Source organism: Didymosphaeria variabile (assembly GCF_027946475.1).
Source record: "Didymosphaeria variabile strain IMI 356815 chromosome Unknown scaffold_1, whole genome shotgun sequence".
Classification (NCBI taxonomy): domain Eukaryota; kingdom Fungi; phylum Ascomycota; class Dothideomycetes; order Pleosporales; family Didymosphaeriaceae; genus Didymosphaeria; species Didymosphaeria variabile.
This window is the reverse complement of record NW_026611620.1, coordinates 164,375-183,239: the sequence shown is the minus strand read 5'-3', so window position 1 is coordinate 183,239 and position 18,865 is coordinate 164,375. Positions and strand designations below refer to the sequence as shown.

At 52.9% G+C, this 18,865-nt stretch overlaps 5 protein-coding genes across 5 annotated transcripts; 3 read left to right on the top strand and 2 right to left on the bottom strand.

Moving 5' to 3' along the window:
- Positions 1-912: 912 nt before the first annotated feature.
- N0V89_000028 (uncharacterized protein) lies at positions 913-2,046 on the top strand (the record flags this gene model as incomplete). The annotated part of the gene is made up of 1 exon (XM_056208854.1): positions 913-2,046. One exon carries the CDS (start codon positions 913-915, stop codon positions 2,044-2,046), a length of 1,134 nt encoding a protein of 377 aa, XP_056075676.1.
- A 541-nt stretch (positions 2,047-2,587) lies between these two features.
- On the bottom strand, positions 2,588-4,232 carry N0V89_000027 (uncharacterized protein; the record flags this gene model as incomplete). The annotated part of the gene is made up of 5 exons (XM_056208853.1): positions 2,588-2,837; positions 2,897-3,051; positions 3,111-3,425; positions 3,480-3,628; positions 4,076-4,232. The coding sequence occupies 5 exons, from the start codon at positions 4,230-4,232 to the stop codon at positions 2,588-2,590; spliced, it is 1,026 nt and encodes a 341-aa protein (XP_056075675.1).
- Positions 4,233-6,811: 2,579 nt separating this feature from the next.
- On the top strand, positions 6,812-8,482 carry N0V89_000026 (uncharacterized protein; the record flags this gene model as incomplete). Its single annotated transcript, XM_056208852.1, has 2 exons — positions 6,812-7,158; positions 7,207-8,482. 2 exons carry the CDS (start codon positions 6,812-6,814, stop codon positions 8,480-8,482), a joined length of 1,623 nt encoding a protein of 540 aa, XP_056075674.1.
- A 660-nt stretch (positions 8,483-9,142) lies between these two features.
- N0V89_000025 (uncharacterized protein) lies at positions 9,143-10,153 on the top strand (the record flags this gene model as incomplete). Its single annotated transcript, XM_056208851.1, has 1 exon — positions 9,143-10,153. One exon carries the CDS (start codon positions 9,143-9,145, stop codon positions 10,151-10,153), a length of 1,011 nt encoding a protein of 336 aa, XP_056075673.1.
- Positions 10,154-17,423: 7,270 nt separating this feature from the next.
- N0V89_000024 (uncharacterized protein) lies at positions 17,424-18,629 on the bottom strand (the record flags this gene model as incomplete). The annotated part of the gene is made up of 3 exons (XM_056208850.1): positions 17,424-17,649; positions 17,698-17,991; positions 18,259-18,629. The coding sequence occupies 3 exons, from the start codon at positions 18,627-18,629 to the stop codon at positions 17,424-17,426; spliced, it is 891 nt and encodes a 296-aa protein (XP_056075672.1).
- Positions 18,630-18,865: the final 236 nt, after the last annotated feature.

Genomic DNA, 18,865 nt, shown 5'->3' with positions numbered 1-18,865 from the left:
GCCGGGTGCCGTGTTGCACCGGTGAAGGTGCCTGTCAAATGTCGACACGCGATGCTTGGAGTTAGTTACGCCGTCTGTCTGTCTCTCGTTCAGCATCTACCTGAAGCCGTGATCCGGGAACATCGCCGGTGGACTACTCCATGCACGTGCAGTGTGTTCAGCCCTGTCTTCCCTCAAGTGCTGCCAACGTTCCTCACCAAATCCCGTTTCCTACAAAGACCGCTTCACCACACAATACCTTCAGTCGGTTTCGCCCTCAGCTCAAAATGGAGGACTTCTTAGATCATCATCGTGACTGCTTCGGCGTATAATAACCACTTTCTCCAGTCATCCTACAGAACTTTTTCTGCATTACTTATGCCTCCCAAGTCTTCCCCAATACCTCACTCATCGCAACACCTTCTTTATCCCACCGTCCCCACCCCTTTCTTTATGCTCGACTTTCTCATAGTCAGTCCCGCGGCTGGCTTTATTGAAGTCCCGCGTAGTCCCCCGCACACCAACCTCACCAGCTCAGCGCCCCGTAAGCTTACCGTATCCGCCTACATGCACTCCTCAGCTCGATAGTCCACGGGAACTATCGTAGTCCATCGTATTCGTCGCCTGCACACCGCAACAGGTCATACCTAGCGAGAAGCGATAAAACAACTGCATACCTCTCGGGAAGGTCTACATCCTCCTACGTTATGTTATGCCTGTTCGCTCGCTTTCACTGCGCTGCGTCTGAACTGCGTCTGAACTGCACCGTGTGAACGAAGGATCACTACGGACGTTCCAATCCACCTTCCCAAAGCGCACACCCCGCCTTGCATCCCATCGTGCGAGACACATCGCTATAGATACTCCCGCGCCCGCGTACGAGTTTCCGCGACGCCTGGTGCGTAGAGCGCAACCATGCAGTTCGCAACGAGCATGTCGCCGTTGCCAGGTCCAAAGCCCAGCAGCTGGCGGACTCGCACTCGCGCCATCATCCACCGCCACGGCAGCATCGCCCTCATGCTCCTCGCACAGCTCACCTCCGCCATCCTAGCTACCATCGGCCGCGTCCTGCGCACAGGTCATGCCGCCGACGACAGTGCGATGGGCACCTCTGAAGTAACTCCCCCTTCCCTCCATGTCCAGATCTCTCCACCACACAAGACTAACACCGCAATGTATATAGATCCTCCTCACCATGATGCTCACCACCTCCCTCCTCTCCTGGCCCGCAACCTACCTCTGCCACCTGCCCTCCCTCCCCTCGGCCCTCCCGCTACCCGCCCCCTCCTCGCCCTCCGCGGAATAGCAGGCTTCACCGGCATCTGGGGCTTCTACTACTCCCTGCGATACCTCGCGCTAGCCGAAGCATCCATCATCAACTTCCTCGCGCCTATCCTCGCCGTCCTCCTGCTCGGCCTGTTCCCCGGCGCGGGGCTCTCCATCGCGCAGGTCCTCGCCGGGCTGATATCCATGGGCGGCGTCGTGTGCGTTTTGCAGCCGTGGAGCACCCCCGTCGCGTACACGGGCAGGGAACAAGCGCTGGCTATAGGCGCGGCGTTCGTGGGTGTAGCGGGGGGAGCAGTCTCGTATGTAGCGATGGCGAGGCTGGGCAACAGCGTGCACCCGATACTAACAGTGGCGTACTTCTCTACGTTCTGCGTCGTGCTCAGCGGGCTATCGCTCATCCTACAATGGGAGGCGCTCCGGCTGCCGACCACGGCGTTGCAGTGGGGTCTCGCGCTCGTGCTCGGCGTGCTGGGCTTTGCGATGCATGTGTTGCTGACGGCGAGCTTGACGTGGGAAGGCGACTCGAAGCGGCCGCTAAACTTTGTTTATACGCAGATTGTGTTTGCTATGTTGGCGGACAAGCTGATCTGGGGGGTTGCGCCCGATGGGTGGAAGTATCTTGGGGCGGCTTTGATCGTCTGCAGCGCCATATTTGTTGCCTCGACTAAAACGAGCCACCAGTACGCGCTCGTGGCCAGCGATGCTGGAGAGGAAGAGGACGACTTGGAGCTCGAGATCAACAAGGAACGCGCGGAAGTAGCGAAAGATGTAGAGCCTTGACACGAATAGACATCGATAGATGTGCTGATTGAATGTTAAAGTCTTGACAATGGAAATTAATCTGTCCGTGGCCCAGCGCGTTACACCTGCCATCTGTCGACGGGGAACTCACAATCTTCTGAACGAGCCGGCTTCGGAGCCAGAGGCATCGATTTAGCACAGGCACAGGCACAGGCAAGCAACGTGAGAACAAGATATGTATTAACGATCCCCAACACCTCATTACAGAGAACCGTCCCTTCCCATCCATGCCAACCGTTCCTCATGCCATCCATTCTTTATGCTCCGACCAGGAAACTCATACAATGAGACCCATGGCAAAAAAGGAAGAGTAGAACAGTTAGAAACGCTAAATAGAGTTCAACAAGAGCTTTTACGAAAATACTGCATGACTTTCGAGCATGCCGGTTTGCGCAGGTACAATTTGCGGGTATGTCGTGAGAGAGTCAAGCGTCAATGTCTAGTACCATAGTCACCGTGCATGTCCATCAGCGTACATGCACGATGTCCACCATCCGCCCCGATCCTCGCTGTACTTCGTCTACAAGGCAGGCTCAGCGACTGGCTTCGGGGCTACGGGCTCCTTCGTGGTCACGCCCACAGGCTCATCCTTTGGTGCGTTGGGGAAATCCTCACGCTTGACCTCCGGGGAGGTAGAGCGGCCACGGTACTGGTTGATGGTGTCCTGCGCCTTGGCGGTGTATTGCTGAGTGTATCCCTGGAGGGTCTTGGTCGCGTTTCCGGTGTGCTCGGCGGCAAGGTCACGGAGCTGGGTTGCCTGCTGGTTCGCACTAATATGTTCAATCAGCCTTATATACTCGAATAGATGTTGCAAGTAGAGGTGACCTACAGGTGGTAGCCCTTTTCAATCTGAGCGTCAATAACCTCCTTATTCTGGAGGTAGATGAGAGGACCCAGATACGCAGTGGTGGTAGCAATGAGAGCGAGACCCCAGAGAGGGACGAACTTGATCAGGAAATAAGCGGTCAAGGACGCAAAGAAAGCCTGCGCACTGTTAGAGAACTTCTGAAGCCTTACATGGTGAGCATGGGCCAACTACTTACGGCAATCGTGGTGTACACGTTCTCTGCGAACACTATGCGCTGAGACTCGATGACGAAGAAGTTGATGAACTGCTCGATATCCTCCGTGAAACGCTCGAGCGAGGCCTTCTGGATGGTGAAGTATTGACGCGGGCGGAAGTTGGATGTGAATCCCTTGCCGATGGTGAGCTGTCCAGCAACCTCCGCTGCAGCCGTGGTACCCAGGGTCACCCACACAGCCTTGAGAATGTATCGGAAAATGTTGAGGTACCGGGCGGAGAAGATGAAGATGACGGTCGAGATGAAGGCAAGTGCGGTTGCGCGGGGGTTCCTCCACTAAGCGAGGCAGTCAGTGTGACATTCGAAGTATTCTGGAAGGTGCGTACTCACGCTAAGAAGTCGATAGAAGAGGCTGTGGTAGTGCGTCAAGGGCTGGCCTGTAGCGGCGGGCTGGTTGGGCGTGGTGCGGGAATTTGCGAGATCTGCAAACTCGTTCTTTGTGGCCGCTGCCTCAGCCTTTGCTTTCTCTGCAACAGGGCCTGGGACGGGTCAGCAATGCGCAATATTGGGAAAGCCCCAGGATCTGCCCGCATGAAGTTGGGATATTAAGAGACCTTGCGGTACTCCGAAGAGACAACACAAAGGCTAAAGAACTCGAATATCGAAGTTGTGAAGGCTGGGGGATATGGGTATTGTCGCGGGATTTTGGCACTGTGTCGCGAGACCACGTTAGCATCTTCGCCAGAGTTGGGAAATGGCAGCCTAACTCACCTCACCATTGGCAACTGTGTCCTTCAGGTTCTGGGTAGCGGGATGATTGTTAACGGCAGCCATTGCGGATTGTGCTGCTGTGAGGTTGTCAGAGAGTGTTGCGGGTTGCGTGCGTGGGCACGGTGCGATAAGACTGGTTTTGGGCGTTAGCTGCAGCTCGGCAAGCCCGGAGGGGTATCAAGTTTCCAAGATTCGGAGCGCGTCACGTACCTTACAGTTCAATAGGCTGTTCTTTGCGTTGACGGCGTGGTCGGTTACCGTCTGCCCGCCTGCGTTTCCGTTCCCGTTGGCCTGCTCGACGTGGCCGTTGTCCAAGTTGTGCTGCTCATTCAGCACGAGCGGGTCGGTGTTCAGATTGTTTGGGGTCGTCATGATTCCCGCGGTAACCTTCAGTGTCGACTAGTATCTTGTGTATTCTGAGGTTCGTCGTAGAGATGATTCTAACAGAGTAGAGTAGAGTGCAGGTGTGAAGAGACGAAGGCAGCAGTTTTGTGTGGGCAGGGAGCTCTTGCACTGCTCGTGTGAGCTGCTAAGCTAGGGCCGCAAATGACGCAGCTGCTCGTCAACCACAAACATTTCACTGGAACCTGCGAGACCAACGCCAGCCCCACTGAGACTTGTTCAGCATTATGTCATTGCCAACTTGCTAGACGGTCTCTAGAATGCGTTCAGCGGCGTTGGGCGACGCGCAGATGTCGTGCTTGTTCCTGCCTGTTCCCCGCGGCCAGGAGGTGTTCTTGCCAGTTTCGCGCTCCGTGCGCACCATTTTAGGGCGAAGCATGTGAACATGGCCAAGACGTCATCCACGCCTGGGTCACGCGAGCAACCTTCGACTTATAATAATAGTTATATCGAAGGCCGTGATTGTGATATTCGCATATGCGGTTTCCGGATGTCGGGAGCGGGTTTTGTAGACGTCGTGCATTCTCGTTGCATGTCAGGAAACCAATAATTAGTGCTGTGAGGCCAGAAAAGCAATAATTCGGTGGCACAATTCACGAGCGCATGTGTGACCAGCGAGGCCCAAATGTTTTCCTCCATGAACCTCTGCGTCCATTTCCATGGCAATTGCCTCTGAAGGAGTTGCCATCGTGACTGTAAAACTAACGTCAGATGACCGGAGCTATTCGAGCAATTAGAACTCTCGAAGATACCACCCTCCATAGTATCAGCGGTTGGAACAGAGTGCCGTATACGGTGCTTGAAACGTCAGGCGCCTAGAGAACCATGACTACTGCATACCCAGGCCGGTCGTAAGTAGACTTACTCCTGATGATGGGATGGTCAACGGCCGAGGCAGCGGGAGTGGACCAGTGGACGGATCACCTCCACGTGGGAGCCATGTGGGTGGTATGCGATAAAGACGAATATATTGCCGTAGCAAAACATTGGGCTCTATATAATTAGCCCTGCCATTTCGCCCGTGCAGATAATGTTCGGTTTCGTGCAAGCAGCGGAATATGTGTTCTACTATTGAATATTAAGGTTGCACCAATAAATGGAATACGGCAGCTAGTAGGATATTGGGAGGCCCAGCGCATAGCGGGAGGCAACGGATGCTGAAACGCTTCTCCCGCGTTATCTATTGCTGTGCCTGCAGTAAACGGTATTTGATTGACCATTGCCGTGCCTTCAGTAAACGACATTTGATCGACTTGTAGGTGGAGCAAACGGCTGGAGAGTAGGATTGGGTATGATGTATAGATCGGCAGCGCTCCAGGAATGCGGTCGGGATCGCCGCCAGGACAAGGCCGTGACGCAGCACTCCACCCTGGCCGTTGTCCTCGCCTTTGCACCCCACGATGTCGCTGCCAACTGGACATTGCGAGAAATAAGGAGCCCGAAGTTCGGACTGCGGCGTCGTCCCAGACTCCTGTGGCGCGAGCATGTGAGATGCGGTATCAGAGCGAAAGGCGGGGCCCTGGGTAAGCGAGCGATCCAGCGGGTTGGAAGCGTGGGGTCCTGGCACTGCGAAATGGCGCAAATGCAAGTGCCTGCCTCTCTGCGCGCCTAGCCAAACACACCGCGGCCGGTCTCCCTGCATCTGTCATGGCGCGGCCAGCTATCTGTGATCAGTTGCAGGTAGCGACACCCTGGGATTCACACCGTGCCTGGCTAGACGGCGAGGCGCGTATCATGTGCTACCAGGAAGCCGAGGGCGAGAGGAGGAGGAGCCGACGGCTCTGCGAGAATGCGCACTCGGCGAGGCGGTCTGGCGGTCAGCGTGGAGGGCGTTGGACAAGTCAGTCAGGGCTCGGCGGCCACTCAGCTGCTGCGGGCGACGCTCGTTGTCGCGAAGTAGAGACGGCCATGGGACGAAGCGAGACGGACTGGCAGCTGTCATGCATCGCGCCCTTGTGACAAGGGTGCCGGCCGGGCTCCACGCGCGAATGATTCACACGCGGCGTGGCCATATCTATAGCGAGTCCACCGCCACGCCTGGTGCTGTTGTCGTCGATATTGTCACCGTCACCCCTTGTTTCGAGTCATTCACTGCGGAGGCAGCTTCGCACCGGTGCCGACCCTGCTCTGGGCGCTGGCCTTATCAACGCCACGCCTGATCGCTCGCAATCGCCCGACCCGCTACTTGCCCAGGTGCTCGTGGCTTGTCCTCTAGGCAGTGTCGTCCTCTGCCGCTGTCCTTCCGCCTTCACCTGCAGTACTGCCCGCTGCCATCCTCCGTCCGCTGTCCTCCTGGCTTCTTCTTCCTTCCTCCAAACCGGCCGCCAGCGCATATATTGCACGCCTGTGCCCTGAAGTCATAGTCCATATACACTCAATCCGCGCCCTCGGTAGCCGACATGGTCAGAGCGCTATCCGATCAGCACCCGCCTACTGCCGTCATAGCATCCATCCGGAGAGCATAATCCGGAGAGCATAACTGAGCGTCCGACGTTGCGCAGCTCACCCTCTGCGGAGGCGGGAGTCTGTCTGGACCTTCCCAAACCACCATGATACTGCCACGCTCACTCTACAACGATGCGCCACCAGAGCCACGCACACGCATCACCAACAACCCCACGCTGCTCTACAGCTGGTGGTGCACCATCTTCTCCATCGTCATCATAGGATTTCGCCTCACGGGTCGCTACATTCGAAATGAACGCCTCTTCCGCGAAGACAAAATCATGGCTGGGAGCATCATTCCACTTCTGGCCCGCATGGCTCTCATCCACGTGGTCCTCCTTTGGGGCACCAACAATGCAAACACCTCCCAACTTACAGATCCGCTCAAGATCCATCATCGCGAAATCGGTGCGAAACTGGTCATCGCAGCTAGGATCTTCTACACCATGTTGTACGTCACACGCGCCTTTTTCGCTTACCTGTACTAATCTGGGCGCAGCGTCTGGATGGCCAAATTCACAGTCTCTGAGTTCTTGAAACGGATGACGGAACGGTTCTGGAAGAAGGGCTACGAGTCTGGCCTGCGTGGCATTCGCATCTTCCTCGTTGTCACCTTCATCGCCGTCCTGGTCGCAACTCTGTCAGAGTGTCACCCTTTCCAAGAGAACTGGCAGGTCATTCCAGAAGCGAAACCGACGTGTCGCCAGGGATTTGGACACCTTCTCACCATGGGCACTACCGACATCGTCACCGACTTACTCCTAGTCTTCTTCCCGATCCCAATCATCCTCAAGTCATCAATGTCCATCAAACGCAAGTTGCAATTGGTCGCACTCTTCTCCATGTCAATCGTCCTCGTCATCATCACTGCAGCTCGCATGCCGCTCGTCATCGAAAAGCGCGGTTTGCAGCAGTATCGCACCGTCTGGGCCTCGTCTGAGATCCTCGCTGCCACGGGCGTCTCGAACGCCATTATTCTAGGATCGTTCCTCCGCGATAGAGGAGTCAAGAAGACGAAGTACAAGCCCGGATCAGCCACCGATAGTATGGATCGTCGCTCTTCGACCCGGCGTACGTTGCAAGATCTGGGCAGTGACGAAGATCTTGCTCGTTCGCTCGGGTTTCGTACAAACCCGGAGCTGATGGACGACAAATCGAGCATCGCAAGGCCTGCTCAAGTCGTCGATATCAACCTGCTCAATCCACGATCGCCGCGCGGACCGCCACCTCCTTTCTCAACTCCCAATTGGCAAGCCAGCAAGAAGTCAGACCTGTCTGATTATAGCGGCGATTCTGATCTGAAGTGCAGGGACAGCGAAGACCCAATCCCCAGCCCTCGCGCAATGGGTGGCAGACGAGTGTCCTTTTTCGACGTGGGAGGGCTGCTAGAGAACGGGCCAACCACAGCACCATCACCAACAGATTCCGTGGTTGCGCAAGATTTCGCACCACAGCCGCGGCGGCCGTCGAGAAGCTCCCTTGCTCCAAGCGGACGGTCATACATACCTGGCCGACGGACATCGCGTCTCTCTCAACAATCTGAAGAGTACGAGATGGGCACTCGCCTGGTTGTACAAACGCAAGACCGAGGAAACTTGTTACCAGAAAAGGATGAACTGGCCGCGACTGCATCACCGAATACCAGAGCATCAACCGCACAGTCCACCCGACCTCTGATATCGCGGGACACCCCAACTCCCATCACACGCAGCCCGACTGCAACCAGCTACACCAGCGTACCCAGCCTACAGGACGCCGGCGGGCTTCTTTCTTGACTTGAGCGTGATACCCGTGGCTTCGACCAGCCACCCTGCTTCCTACCTATGTCTTTCATTCATCTTTCTGCGCGAGATATCCCATGGCATACCGCTCACGGCGTTGACGGTTACGATTTATGCATCACGAACTATTCTACCATAATGAGCAGACCGCATACTGCAGGTCTGCATCCGGTGTTGATACGAAGGACTGCCTTGGAGGCACATGCATTGGAGGCACCCGGTTCTTGGAACACTGTACAATATAGCATGACGTACGTCAAGCAGGCACATATAATGCAGTTTATATTACCTACACTATCGGTGATGCCTTTCTGGGATTTCACACATGCACTTCAGGTCGATCGGAAAAAAATCGACCCCATTGTAGGGCTGGTTTGTGGGGATCCCTGGCGGTGATCCAATATAAACGTTCGCTTGACGGGGCGGGCGAGCCGGGTGGCCCCAGTGCTGAGGCTGGAGGCTACGGCACCGCGGCTGCGTTTCCATGAGCACCAAGAGTGGCTGATGTGCTGCGCAGGCTGGAATAAAGTGTCCACGGCGTGCACGGGTTACATGTCTCGTGACTGCGAGACAAGAACGCGCTTGCCTTATCGATAGACTAAGCCACCTCTCCGCGTGCTTGCCTCACGTGGGCTCGAACGTCTTAACATCACAATGTCCCTTCGAGGCATCCTCGCACGGACTCGCACCGAACTCCTCTCCCCTTCTCCACTGGATGACACCTCTTTGCTAGGTGCAGGCCGCGCAGCACTCATCCTTCTCCCCAAGGACCCTCAAACATGCCTCCGCCTCGCCTACCAGCAGTTGCACGCGGTGCCGTATCGCGAGGTGAAGACGTGCTGGCGAAGGCTGTATACTGACGCTGCGCTGTGGATTGTCCTCGAGGTCGTGGCAGAGCATCTACAAAAGCAGACCGAAGAAGAAGACAGCGATGAGAAGTGGGTAGACAGGGTAGTCAAGGAGCTGGACATGGCATTGATCTTGACGGGGGCGGTAGCAAGGGAAGACCTGGTAGGAGAATGGTTTGAAGCGCTGGAGGCCTTCTTAAGCTCGCAAGCGCCCGAGAGGCCGGCGAAGAGGAGGAAATTTGCCAACCAGCTCCCCGAGACGTTTCCAGACGGCATCCGCAGGAAGCCCGTGTTGAAGTTTCCGATTCCCAGATCGAGAGACCTCAGTCTGTCTGCGTTCCAAGCGAAGGTGTCGAACCCGGAGACGCAGACACCGCTCATCATCGAGCGAGCAATAGACCACTGGCCCGCCTTCGACGACGACCGCGCCTGGAAGAACCCCGCATACCTGATGCGCAAGACGCTCAACGGGAGGCGCCTCGTCCCTGTTGAGATTGGCCGCAGCTACACGGATGCAGGCTGGGCCCAGAAGATCCTCTCCTTCGCCGACTTCATGCACACCTACATGCTCACTCCCGACCCCCCCTCAAATTCAAATTTCCACTCCAGCGCCAACCCCCCAGATTCAGAACAACAAAACTCAACCCCAGGCGTAAACACTCCCCAAAAAGGCTACCTAGCCCAACACGACCTCTTCGCCCAAATCCCTCCCTCCGCGCTGACATCGCCACCCCGACTTCTGCTACACCGCCCCGCCACGCCCCTCTCCAACCCCTCCCACATCAAACCTGTAGACACGCTCGATGACCCCTGCTAAACGCGTGGTTCGGCCCCGCAAACACCATATCTCCCCTCCACACAGACCCCTACCATAACATCCTCGCGCAGGTCGTGGGGTGCAAGTACGTCCGCTTGTACGCGCCGGCTGAGACGCCGAAGCTGTATCCGCGTGGGGTGGGGATGACGGCGTGGAAATGAGTAATACGAGTCATGTGGACTTGGATGACGTGATGGGGGTTTGGGAGGATAGGGTGCTGGGGACGCGAACCGCGATAAGGGGAGGCAGACGCGGGGATGGGGGCGCTGAGAAGGATGAAAAGGATGGAAATGTGGGAAAGCTGTATCCTAAGTTCAAGGAGGCTCGCTATGTCGAAGCTGTGCTTGAGCCGGGGGAATGTCTGTATATACCCGTAGGCTGGTGGCATTATGTTCGGAGTCTAACCCCGAGTTTTAGCGTTAGTTTCTGGTGGAATTGAAGACTCTGACTCTCCCCTCGGAAATCAAAATTTTGCGATCTGAAGCGTAGGAAGGTCGGAGTGGGGCGTGTGGGATGAGGAGTTAGTGAGTGACGGGACGGGCTGCAGGTGGTGCTTTGAGGGAGGATAGGCCTGGCGCGGGTGGCGTGATGTATGCTCGAGATGAGATGGGATGGACGCAGGGGAAATCGCAGCGAAAAGTCAATGTACTCGAGTAATCTGCACAAGAGGGAAGTATTGACCATGGGCTGCTGAGGGTACGTGAGACTGATCTGGAAATACATCACGCGAAGCCGACAACGGGATGCAGAGCAATCATCTCATTGATCCAAATTAGTTACTTAGCCGCAGGCCAAACAGTTGCTTATGCCAGTTTGGGATAGGATAGGACGCAGAAAGTAGAACGTATAGTAGTGGAAGCTGTTGGGAGAGAACGGGAGCGTATGTTACGCTGATTGTTACGGTTTTATGCCGATGACGGTTTCCCTCTATTATAAGCCTCTAAATCGGTCTCTGTGCACTAGTTTCTAGTATATTCTCGTACTGAAGTGCATGGAAGGGTAGGGAGTTACTTAGCTGTGCTCTGTGTAAAGACATAGGCTATAGCCCATAGGGCTGGAATAAACTTTTGCTAATAATACGGCACGGCTGGGCGGAACTTCAGCGCCTGGTACTCTAATACGCGATTATGTACTAATCCTTTTAATAATCTCTATTTCGAGATATCTGCCTAAGAGCGATATGGAATCTTGACGCATAGAGGTTGGGGGTGATACTGACACAGCCAGGACGAATCCAAACTACCGAAGCGTCGAAGCGTCGACCCAAATTAGGTTGGAAGCGCGCATAATGTAATTGGCGGGTCGAGATGTGGAGGACGCGTTGATAGAATGGGCATTGGTATGACTAGTGCGAGACGACAGTGAACTGTATCTATGTTATAGGTGATCATGGAGCTAGCTAGTGTGCCGGAGGCTCTCTACATAGGATCTATGCCAAGGCCCAGATCTCATGACAGCTGGCTTATAGTACACGAGTGAGAAGTCTGGTATTCATAGTGTAACTGCTGTAAAAGCCTCATAGTATCGCTGGACTCATCAATAGCAGAAGCACCCGATCGATTACTTGGTTGAAAAGAGTTATGAGAGAAAGGCCTATTTTGCGAAATGCAAGAACGTTTCTTTCCTAAACAAGAAGGGCGAGGACGTTTGGTCGATAGCTAAGGATGGAGAAATAGACCTCCCAGCTAAAGTGGGGATTGACGTTGTTAGAGGGAAGTGGAGGACGCGGGCTCTGCATACAAATCCTTGACCATGCCAATGCCGTCAAGGAGTTCAATACGCAAACGAATAGTACCTTCATTTTTCACAGTGCATGTGCGGCCAAAACACCCGGGAGCCGCCGCCAAAAAGTCTGATAGATCGATGCCAGCTGTCGGTCTCCTAGAATGACTAGCTAGGCACGTAGTGTTCTTTTCTTTCTGGTAGCGAATTGGTTCAGGTCTAGCATATGTTTAGATGAACTACTTACTAAGATGATGTCCACCTTGTTCTGTAGTCGCAGTTGCACAGAGTAAAACGCAAACCATCGTAACAGGATCACCTTTGTCCAGGTTCCAAGCCGTTTCAACAGGGTTCAGGCGCCAATCCTCTTCCTTGATGTCTCGAAATATGTTCTTTCGTCCTTCGGTCGACTCTAGTTGTACTTCACCTTCGCTCCCCACATGGTACAGACCAAGTACCCCAATTTCCTGTGTTATAGCCCGAAATTCCTTGAGTAGCGCTTCTGGTAGCTTTTCTGTAGGCCGGCTCGTGAATTCGTAGGGAATACCAGACGGAAGCCAGCGTTCAGCATAGTAAGCTTGGGCTTCGGAGACGCCCACTGGCTGCGAGATGCCGTCTTTTTCTAGCATGATCTCGCCTTCCGACAATCTGCAGTGCGCATGGACGAGACACACACCGAAAGCGTTTCCATATTTCGATAGCAACGTTGCTAGATTGGAAAATACCTGTTCACGATTCGCGAAACGATCTTTTGCTTCTAGAAGAGTGGGTAAAGAGTTGTAGGATTTCCAAAATTGTTCCATTATTCTCGCTTTCGTGTACCTATGGTAATTATGAAGAGATCAGTACCTGTAATGCGTGCATTTATGCCAACTTACCTGGACAGCAACAGCTGAACAAGTGCGGGGTCGCAAACCTCAGCCTGATCCCCCCGCATGAATGCATGGATCTGGCCATTCTGCCAATTGAGTCGTTGCTGGGTATCAATCGAGGATATGATTGAGGAAGTGCGGCAATATTTTGATTCGTCATTTCCGAGCTGTCGTTGTCAAGCGCAGGCCCTCAAGCGCTTCATTTAGCCTTCTCACTTTATTGGGCACCATCAAAAGGCTTAGGGGAGCCGAAATGCCGAATTGTTGGATGACACGAAGTCCTCCCGACCGATTTGCAGATGCTTCTTTCTGAAAACGACCGGTCAGTATACCGCTCGAGTTGCAGGGATGGCCAGCACTCTGAGCCTTTCGTTGATCAAAGCAACTATACACCCTTTCCTTAGTTGAGTGCATACTCACGTAAACAATGATACCAGAAAAAGCGACCTTGTGCCAATATTGCTCGAAAATCATTCCTATCAATCATGAAGGGCACACTACTCGACCATTTTACGCGACCATGTCATCCTTCTGGCAACAGTCTGAGCGATGTCATCTCTGTACACATATCCGAACTCATCTGGACGTGGAAGATCGTGGCCCTGGCTCTCTCGATAATGCTGCACTCTTTTTAAGGCTGAAAGAGCCGAATGGCTCCAAGGAAGAAGTAAGATGGGCGCTTCTGGAGTTATCCGTTCGTCAACAACTTGCTGTAGGAGAGGTCACAAGTATCCACACTTTTTTTATTACGACGTGTGCGTCCAATTGTAGGTGATACAGCATGCTCATACTTAACAGTGTTGACTTTCAGGGCAGTAGCCATAGGCCGATGCGCTCCGTGGGCTTCTTCAGCCTCGGTGCAAGACAAGATGGCAGCCATCAAAAAGTGGTTAGATCACTGCAAGTCAAGCCATGGAAATCGATGTATGCCGAAGGCCAAACAAATACCACATCGATTGATTGAAGTTGGGGGGAACGGGAGTCCTCTTAGACTCGTTCTCAGCAAACAGCTCCCCATCCAAGATCAACAATACACTACTCTCAGCCACTGCTGGGGCCCTAGTCCACCTATACGTACGCTTCTGTCAAATGTACAGTTGTACAGCAATCGAATTCCTGCTCAGATTGTTCCTCGTACTTTTGATGATGCTATCCTCATCACGCGGGCATGAGGCGTTCGCTTCATATGGATAGATGCCCTGTGCATTATTCAAGACAGTACGAAGGAGTGGGAACAAGAAGCCGTAAAAATGAAGGATATCTATTCAGGAAGCGTTCTCAATATTGCAGCGTCTGAATCGTCTGGAAGCGAAGGCGGTTGTTTTCCAGTTAAGAATCCCCTCGTCCAAACTTTTCACTTGACTCAAGCGAAGGGAGGTCCCGAGCTTCTTGTAAGACTACAACCCGGAGATACTCGTCAATTCACCAAGCAGACGGTCCTGAGCTCTCGAGGCTGGGTACTTCAGGAACAGCTTCTGTCTCACCGTATCATTTCGTGTATGAGTGAGGAACTGCACTGGGAGTGCAGTGAAGCTTATGAAACAGAAGCCGGCGTCCGTTTTAGTACTCATGCATCTGACATCCGCGGAGTTCTGAGAATGTACCAATGTCCGGAGAGTCTCCAAAATGACGGCATGTGGAGGAGCTGGATGGTAAACTTCTCTGAACGAAAGTTCACTTTTTGGAACGACCGCTTGCCAGCATTGTCAGGAATTGCTGAAAACTACCAAACAATCACTGGAGATATCTCGGTCCTGGGTCTCTGGAAGGGCTCGATTATTCAGGACTTACTGTGGATCAGAATGGGTCAGATTTCACCGAAGACTGCTCTTGAGATTGAATCAGCAGGTCTTCCATCGTGGGCATGGCTCTCGTGTCCCTCTAATATCTTGTTTGATATATGGCAACTCACTATGAGGGTTCGTCAGGCCGACCGCTACGTGCTCGTGCAAGATCACTGCAAGCTGGTGGACTTTTCAGTCGAATGGACAGGTATTGCCTTTGTGTCGACTGTGAAATCAGCTTATATTGTTCTTTACGGACCAGCTGTTGAGGCCACTATTGACATTGAAGACGCTCCTGGGCCGTCCAATCCACCGTATTTCAGGCTCATATACTCCAATAAACACACTTCCGGTACCGGACAATTCGATCGTGCTAGGATAGCACCGGGTCGTTACTGTTGCCTCTCGTTACGATCCAGGGTTCATAGCCAGACGAATGCCCGACGCGATATCTTCATGTTACTTCAGACTCACCGCGGGTCTGCATATGAGAGGGTGGGCATAGCTTGCGTCTATGATACGACGCTGTTTGCAGATGCGACATGGAAAAGGTTTTTGATCTATTGAATGTGGATTTACTCCCGAATTGACCATAGTATCAGTGCAGTGGCTGTCCTTACCTACATCATCACCCAGTGCATAGCAAAACTCGGCTTTGCTAGAATCACCATAGGGAAAACGCATAGGAGAGAATGTACAGATCAATTCTCGAAAGATCGAGTCCGTTTTACAGAGATTTTCTTGAGGTCAGACCGCTTTTCTCTTCTTTCCTGAAGTTCTACTTGTTTTCTGAATCTATCTCTTTTTTCCTGAAGTTCATCACGTAACCTTTGTGGCTCACCATTTTCCCTGAGCCATTCTTGGCAGTCAGAACACATCGACGGACCTATATCGAACCCCAGAACACTCAAGAACTCCGATGCTACAGTCATGGCCGAGGGGCGATCCTGCTGTTTGCGCTTCAACATTTGCCCTATGTACCATAGCATTCCTATGGTGGTAGAACTGGGGTCGCACATTCCTCGAACTTCATCTATTCGAGCCTCGTACCGATAACCACCATCTTTGAAGCTTTCCGCGAGTTCTTCACGGCCAAGTATAGCGAACACAATCTCAAACAGGATTGCACCCAGGGAGAACACGTCCGCCATCCTATTTCGCTCTCCTTGAGAGGATATCACCTCCGGTGCTGCATATCGCTCCATTTTCGGCGGAAAATCAGTCCGAGTCGTGCTTCCTTTGCCACAATGCGTATGTAATGAGGCTCCAAAGTCACACACTAGAATCTCGCCCTGATGAAGTAGTATGTTCCCAGGATGTAGATCCCGATGGCGGAATCCTTTCTCGTGGAGCCTCGCAATGGCCACAGTGAGACAGCCAATCGCACGTCGAAGTATTGTAACTTCATCGTTAGTTCTCCTTTCTCTGGCGAATGCGAAGTCGCGAAGCTTATTCTGGAGCGTTTTGCCCTCCGCGACAGGATGCATGATCAAGAAGAATCGTTTCATGCCGACCGTGTACGCATCGACGATTTTGACCCTGTGCTCCGTTGGTTGCTCTTTCTCCAGTTTGTTGTATATGTTGATTTCTGTTTCCAGGTGTTCTTGTGCCGCGGACTTGTTGGGTGAATCAACCGGTTCGTTGTGGAGGAATTCTTTGCGAGCAAATTTGCGATCGTCGTTTAGATCTCGCCCACGGGTCGCCTTCACTACGTCGACCTTGCCATACGAACCCTCTCCTAAACCATTCCCTAGAGAAGACTCCGTGTACGGAACATCTTCTTCCGTAGCATAATACCGAACCCAACAGCCCTCTGGTGGAGATTGTGTGGTCCCATCAGAACGACATTCTCGGCCGTCATCATAGATCTGGAGGCCACTATTGTAGATGCGACAACTTTGGGTGCGGGAGTAGCTAAAAAAATCCTGTTTGTCGGGATCCCAAGTCGGCGGACTTGAGTTCTCTAAGACTTGAGGGTATTTGTCTCCAGAATTCGTTTGCATCTGTGTAGGATCCATGCTAGATATTGTGCACGTAATGTAGAGAAGGCGTGGATCATACACGGTTTGATCTTGGGCGGGGTAAACTTAGTAGCAGTGGTGTGGGACCAACCACGCATGTGACGGATTGACGTCGGTGACTGGTCTACCTAACGAATGTCGACATCGATGCGCGCTTACTCCCAATACCGGGTTCATCGCTTACTGTCACACACGGTCTCACTCAACGCATCACTTCAGCCTAAACTCACGAAATCTTCTATCCCCATATCTCTACCAATGTGGCAGATATTGAGGCAGCCTTTGAAAGTGTTAGACTCCTTAACGATAGGAGAAAATGCGAAAATGAGACTTTGATCGCAAAAAGAATATAGAGCCAATAATATTATTAAGGCGCTACTAAGGCGTCGAAGGCATCTATAATAAACGAACTAAGACCATCTCATAACGTCATGCAAAAGACAGTTCCTCACCACCATAAACCCCCAAATTAGTCTCTGTGCGCTAGCCTCTAGGATCTTCTCGTCCCGAAATGAATGAAAGGGTACGTACTCAAGTGCAGGGCAGGAATGCGCGATCACAAAGAGCAAGTGCAAAGTAAATGATCCTTCCTCTACCTTGGCTGGGCAGTAGGGTAGAGTGGTACATATAATTCTCGTAACTGCGGCTAATGGAATGTCTTCCAGTTTGCAGCATGGGCAGATCAGCTGTTTGGCTGAACCCAAGACGAGGTGCCTCTTGCTGATGAACAAGCGCCGATGACAGAGCAGATCTGTGAAGCTTATGAGTTGAACAATCGTCGTGCGGAGACGGTATGCTTTACATACATTTAGAACGTCCTTGCTTGCCAAAAGGCGGCTGCTCCAACCTCCATGCGCCACTTCCGCTCGGTCTACTCCAGGAATTTCCTGTCAGGAATAAGAGGGTATGGTGCGGTCTGCACCTCCTCCGTCTCTAGGGGCTCTAGGCAGGCCTCAAAGTCTTCCTCTCGGAAAGTGTCGTTGAAGTCGAAGGTGTCTGCAAGCTGCCGGCGACGCTCGCGATCCTTGACCTCTCTCCCGCACGGCCACCACTCGTACTTTTTGATGCAGGACTTGGGACAGTAGCAGTGTGGCGCACTGGAAGTCGTTAATTAAGAGATGTACGAGTTGACGATTGATACTTACAGTGCGAAGGCAGGCTCGTTCGAGATGACATCTAGTGCGGATTGGTATACGAAGCCATGGTGACCGATCTCCTTGCCCTGACCCAGTAGGTATTCGGTCAGAAAGATGCGGTCCCACTTTGTCTTGGTCACATTCTTGATGTGGCCTTGCAAGTGGACCTTAGGGATGTGCTTTACGTAAGGATAGGCGAAAGTTAAGATCCAGTCGATGATGACCCGATAACAAGGTTGCCCTTGGACATTGCGGAATTGTGGGGCTCCCCAATTGACATCCACCCGCTCTTGCCAGGGATTGCTGGAAGGGAAGTAATGATCCAAAGTGGGGAAAATCATCGTTTGGTCTGTCAACGAAGATGTCTGTCGGAGCACTTCAGCCGGGGGTGTCCCGCCTCCTCGGACAGCTATTGGTGTCACATGGAAGCCAAATAAGGTAAATTACTCCAGGAAATCGATGAATAGGACAACCTTAGAGAGAGCATTGGGCTCTATGGGTTGATTCGGACATCAGAGAACTCGGCTCAAGGTGTAGACTCCATGAAACAGCTTGTGCGTTTCCGTCCACCCTCCCATTTTCGCTTCTTGATGAACCTGCTTGCTGACGCCGAAGATTGCGTAATTAGGGTATTCCAAACTCAGGCGGCTGTTCCAATCAGGGTTTCTTCGCTTGGAGCCGAGCACAACTTGCTCGGGAAGTTGAGAACGAGTGACAGTATGGGGCTGGATGTTCGTGCCGAGGACATGTACGAGTAGCTTGAGTCGCAATTCCTGGGGCAGATCGAGGAATCGGAAAGTCTTTCCGTTGTTCGACCACCACTTGTACTGTGTTTGAGATAGTGACAGTCCTGGGTGTCCTCGATCCGCTAGGTCCACTAGAAAATGTTTGAGCGGCTTCGGTTCCTCGTACCTGTCCATATGAACCAGAACGCGATCCATAGTCAGAGGAATTGAGTCAACACTGCATGAAAACAGGCTAGTTGTGTTGAGGGTAACAAATGAAGAAGTGTGAATCTCAGCTCCTTTTGTTTAGACGCCTATGGTATGTACCTGCAAGTGATTCGAGAGATAAACACGACAGAATCAACGCCGTAGCCGGCTTCATGTTCATACTATAACCGGGCTCACCCTTGTTTGACCACGCTTTCTGCTCCTCTCATCAATTTGGTCGTGGA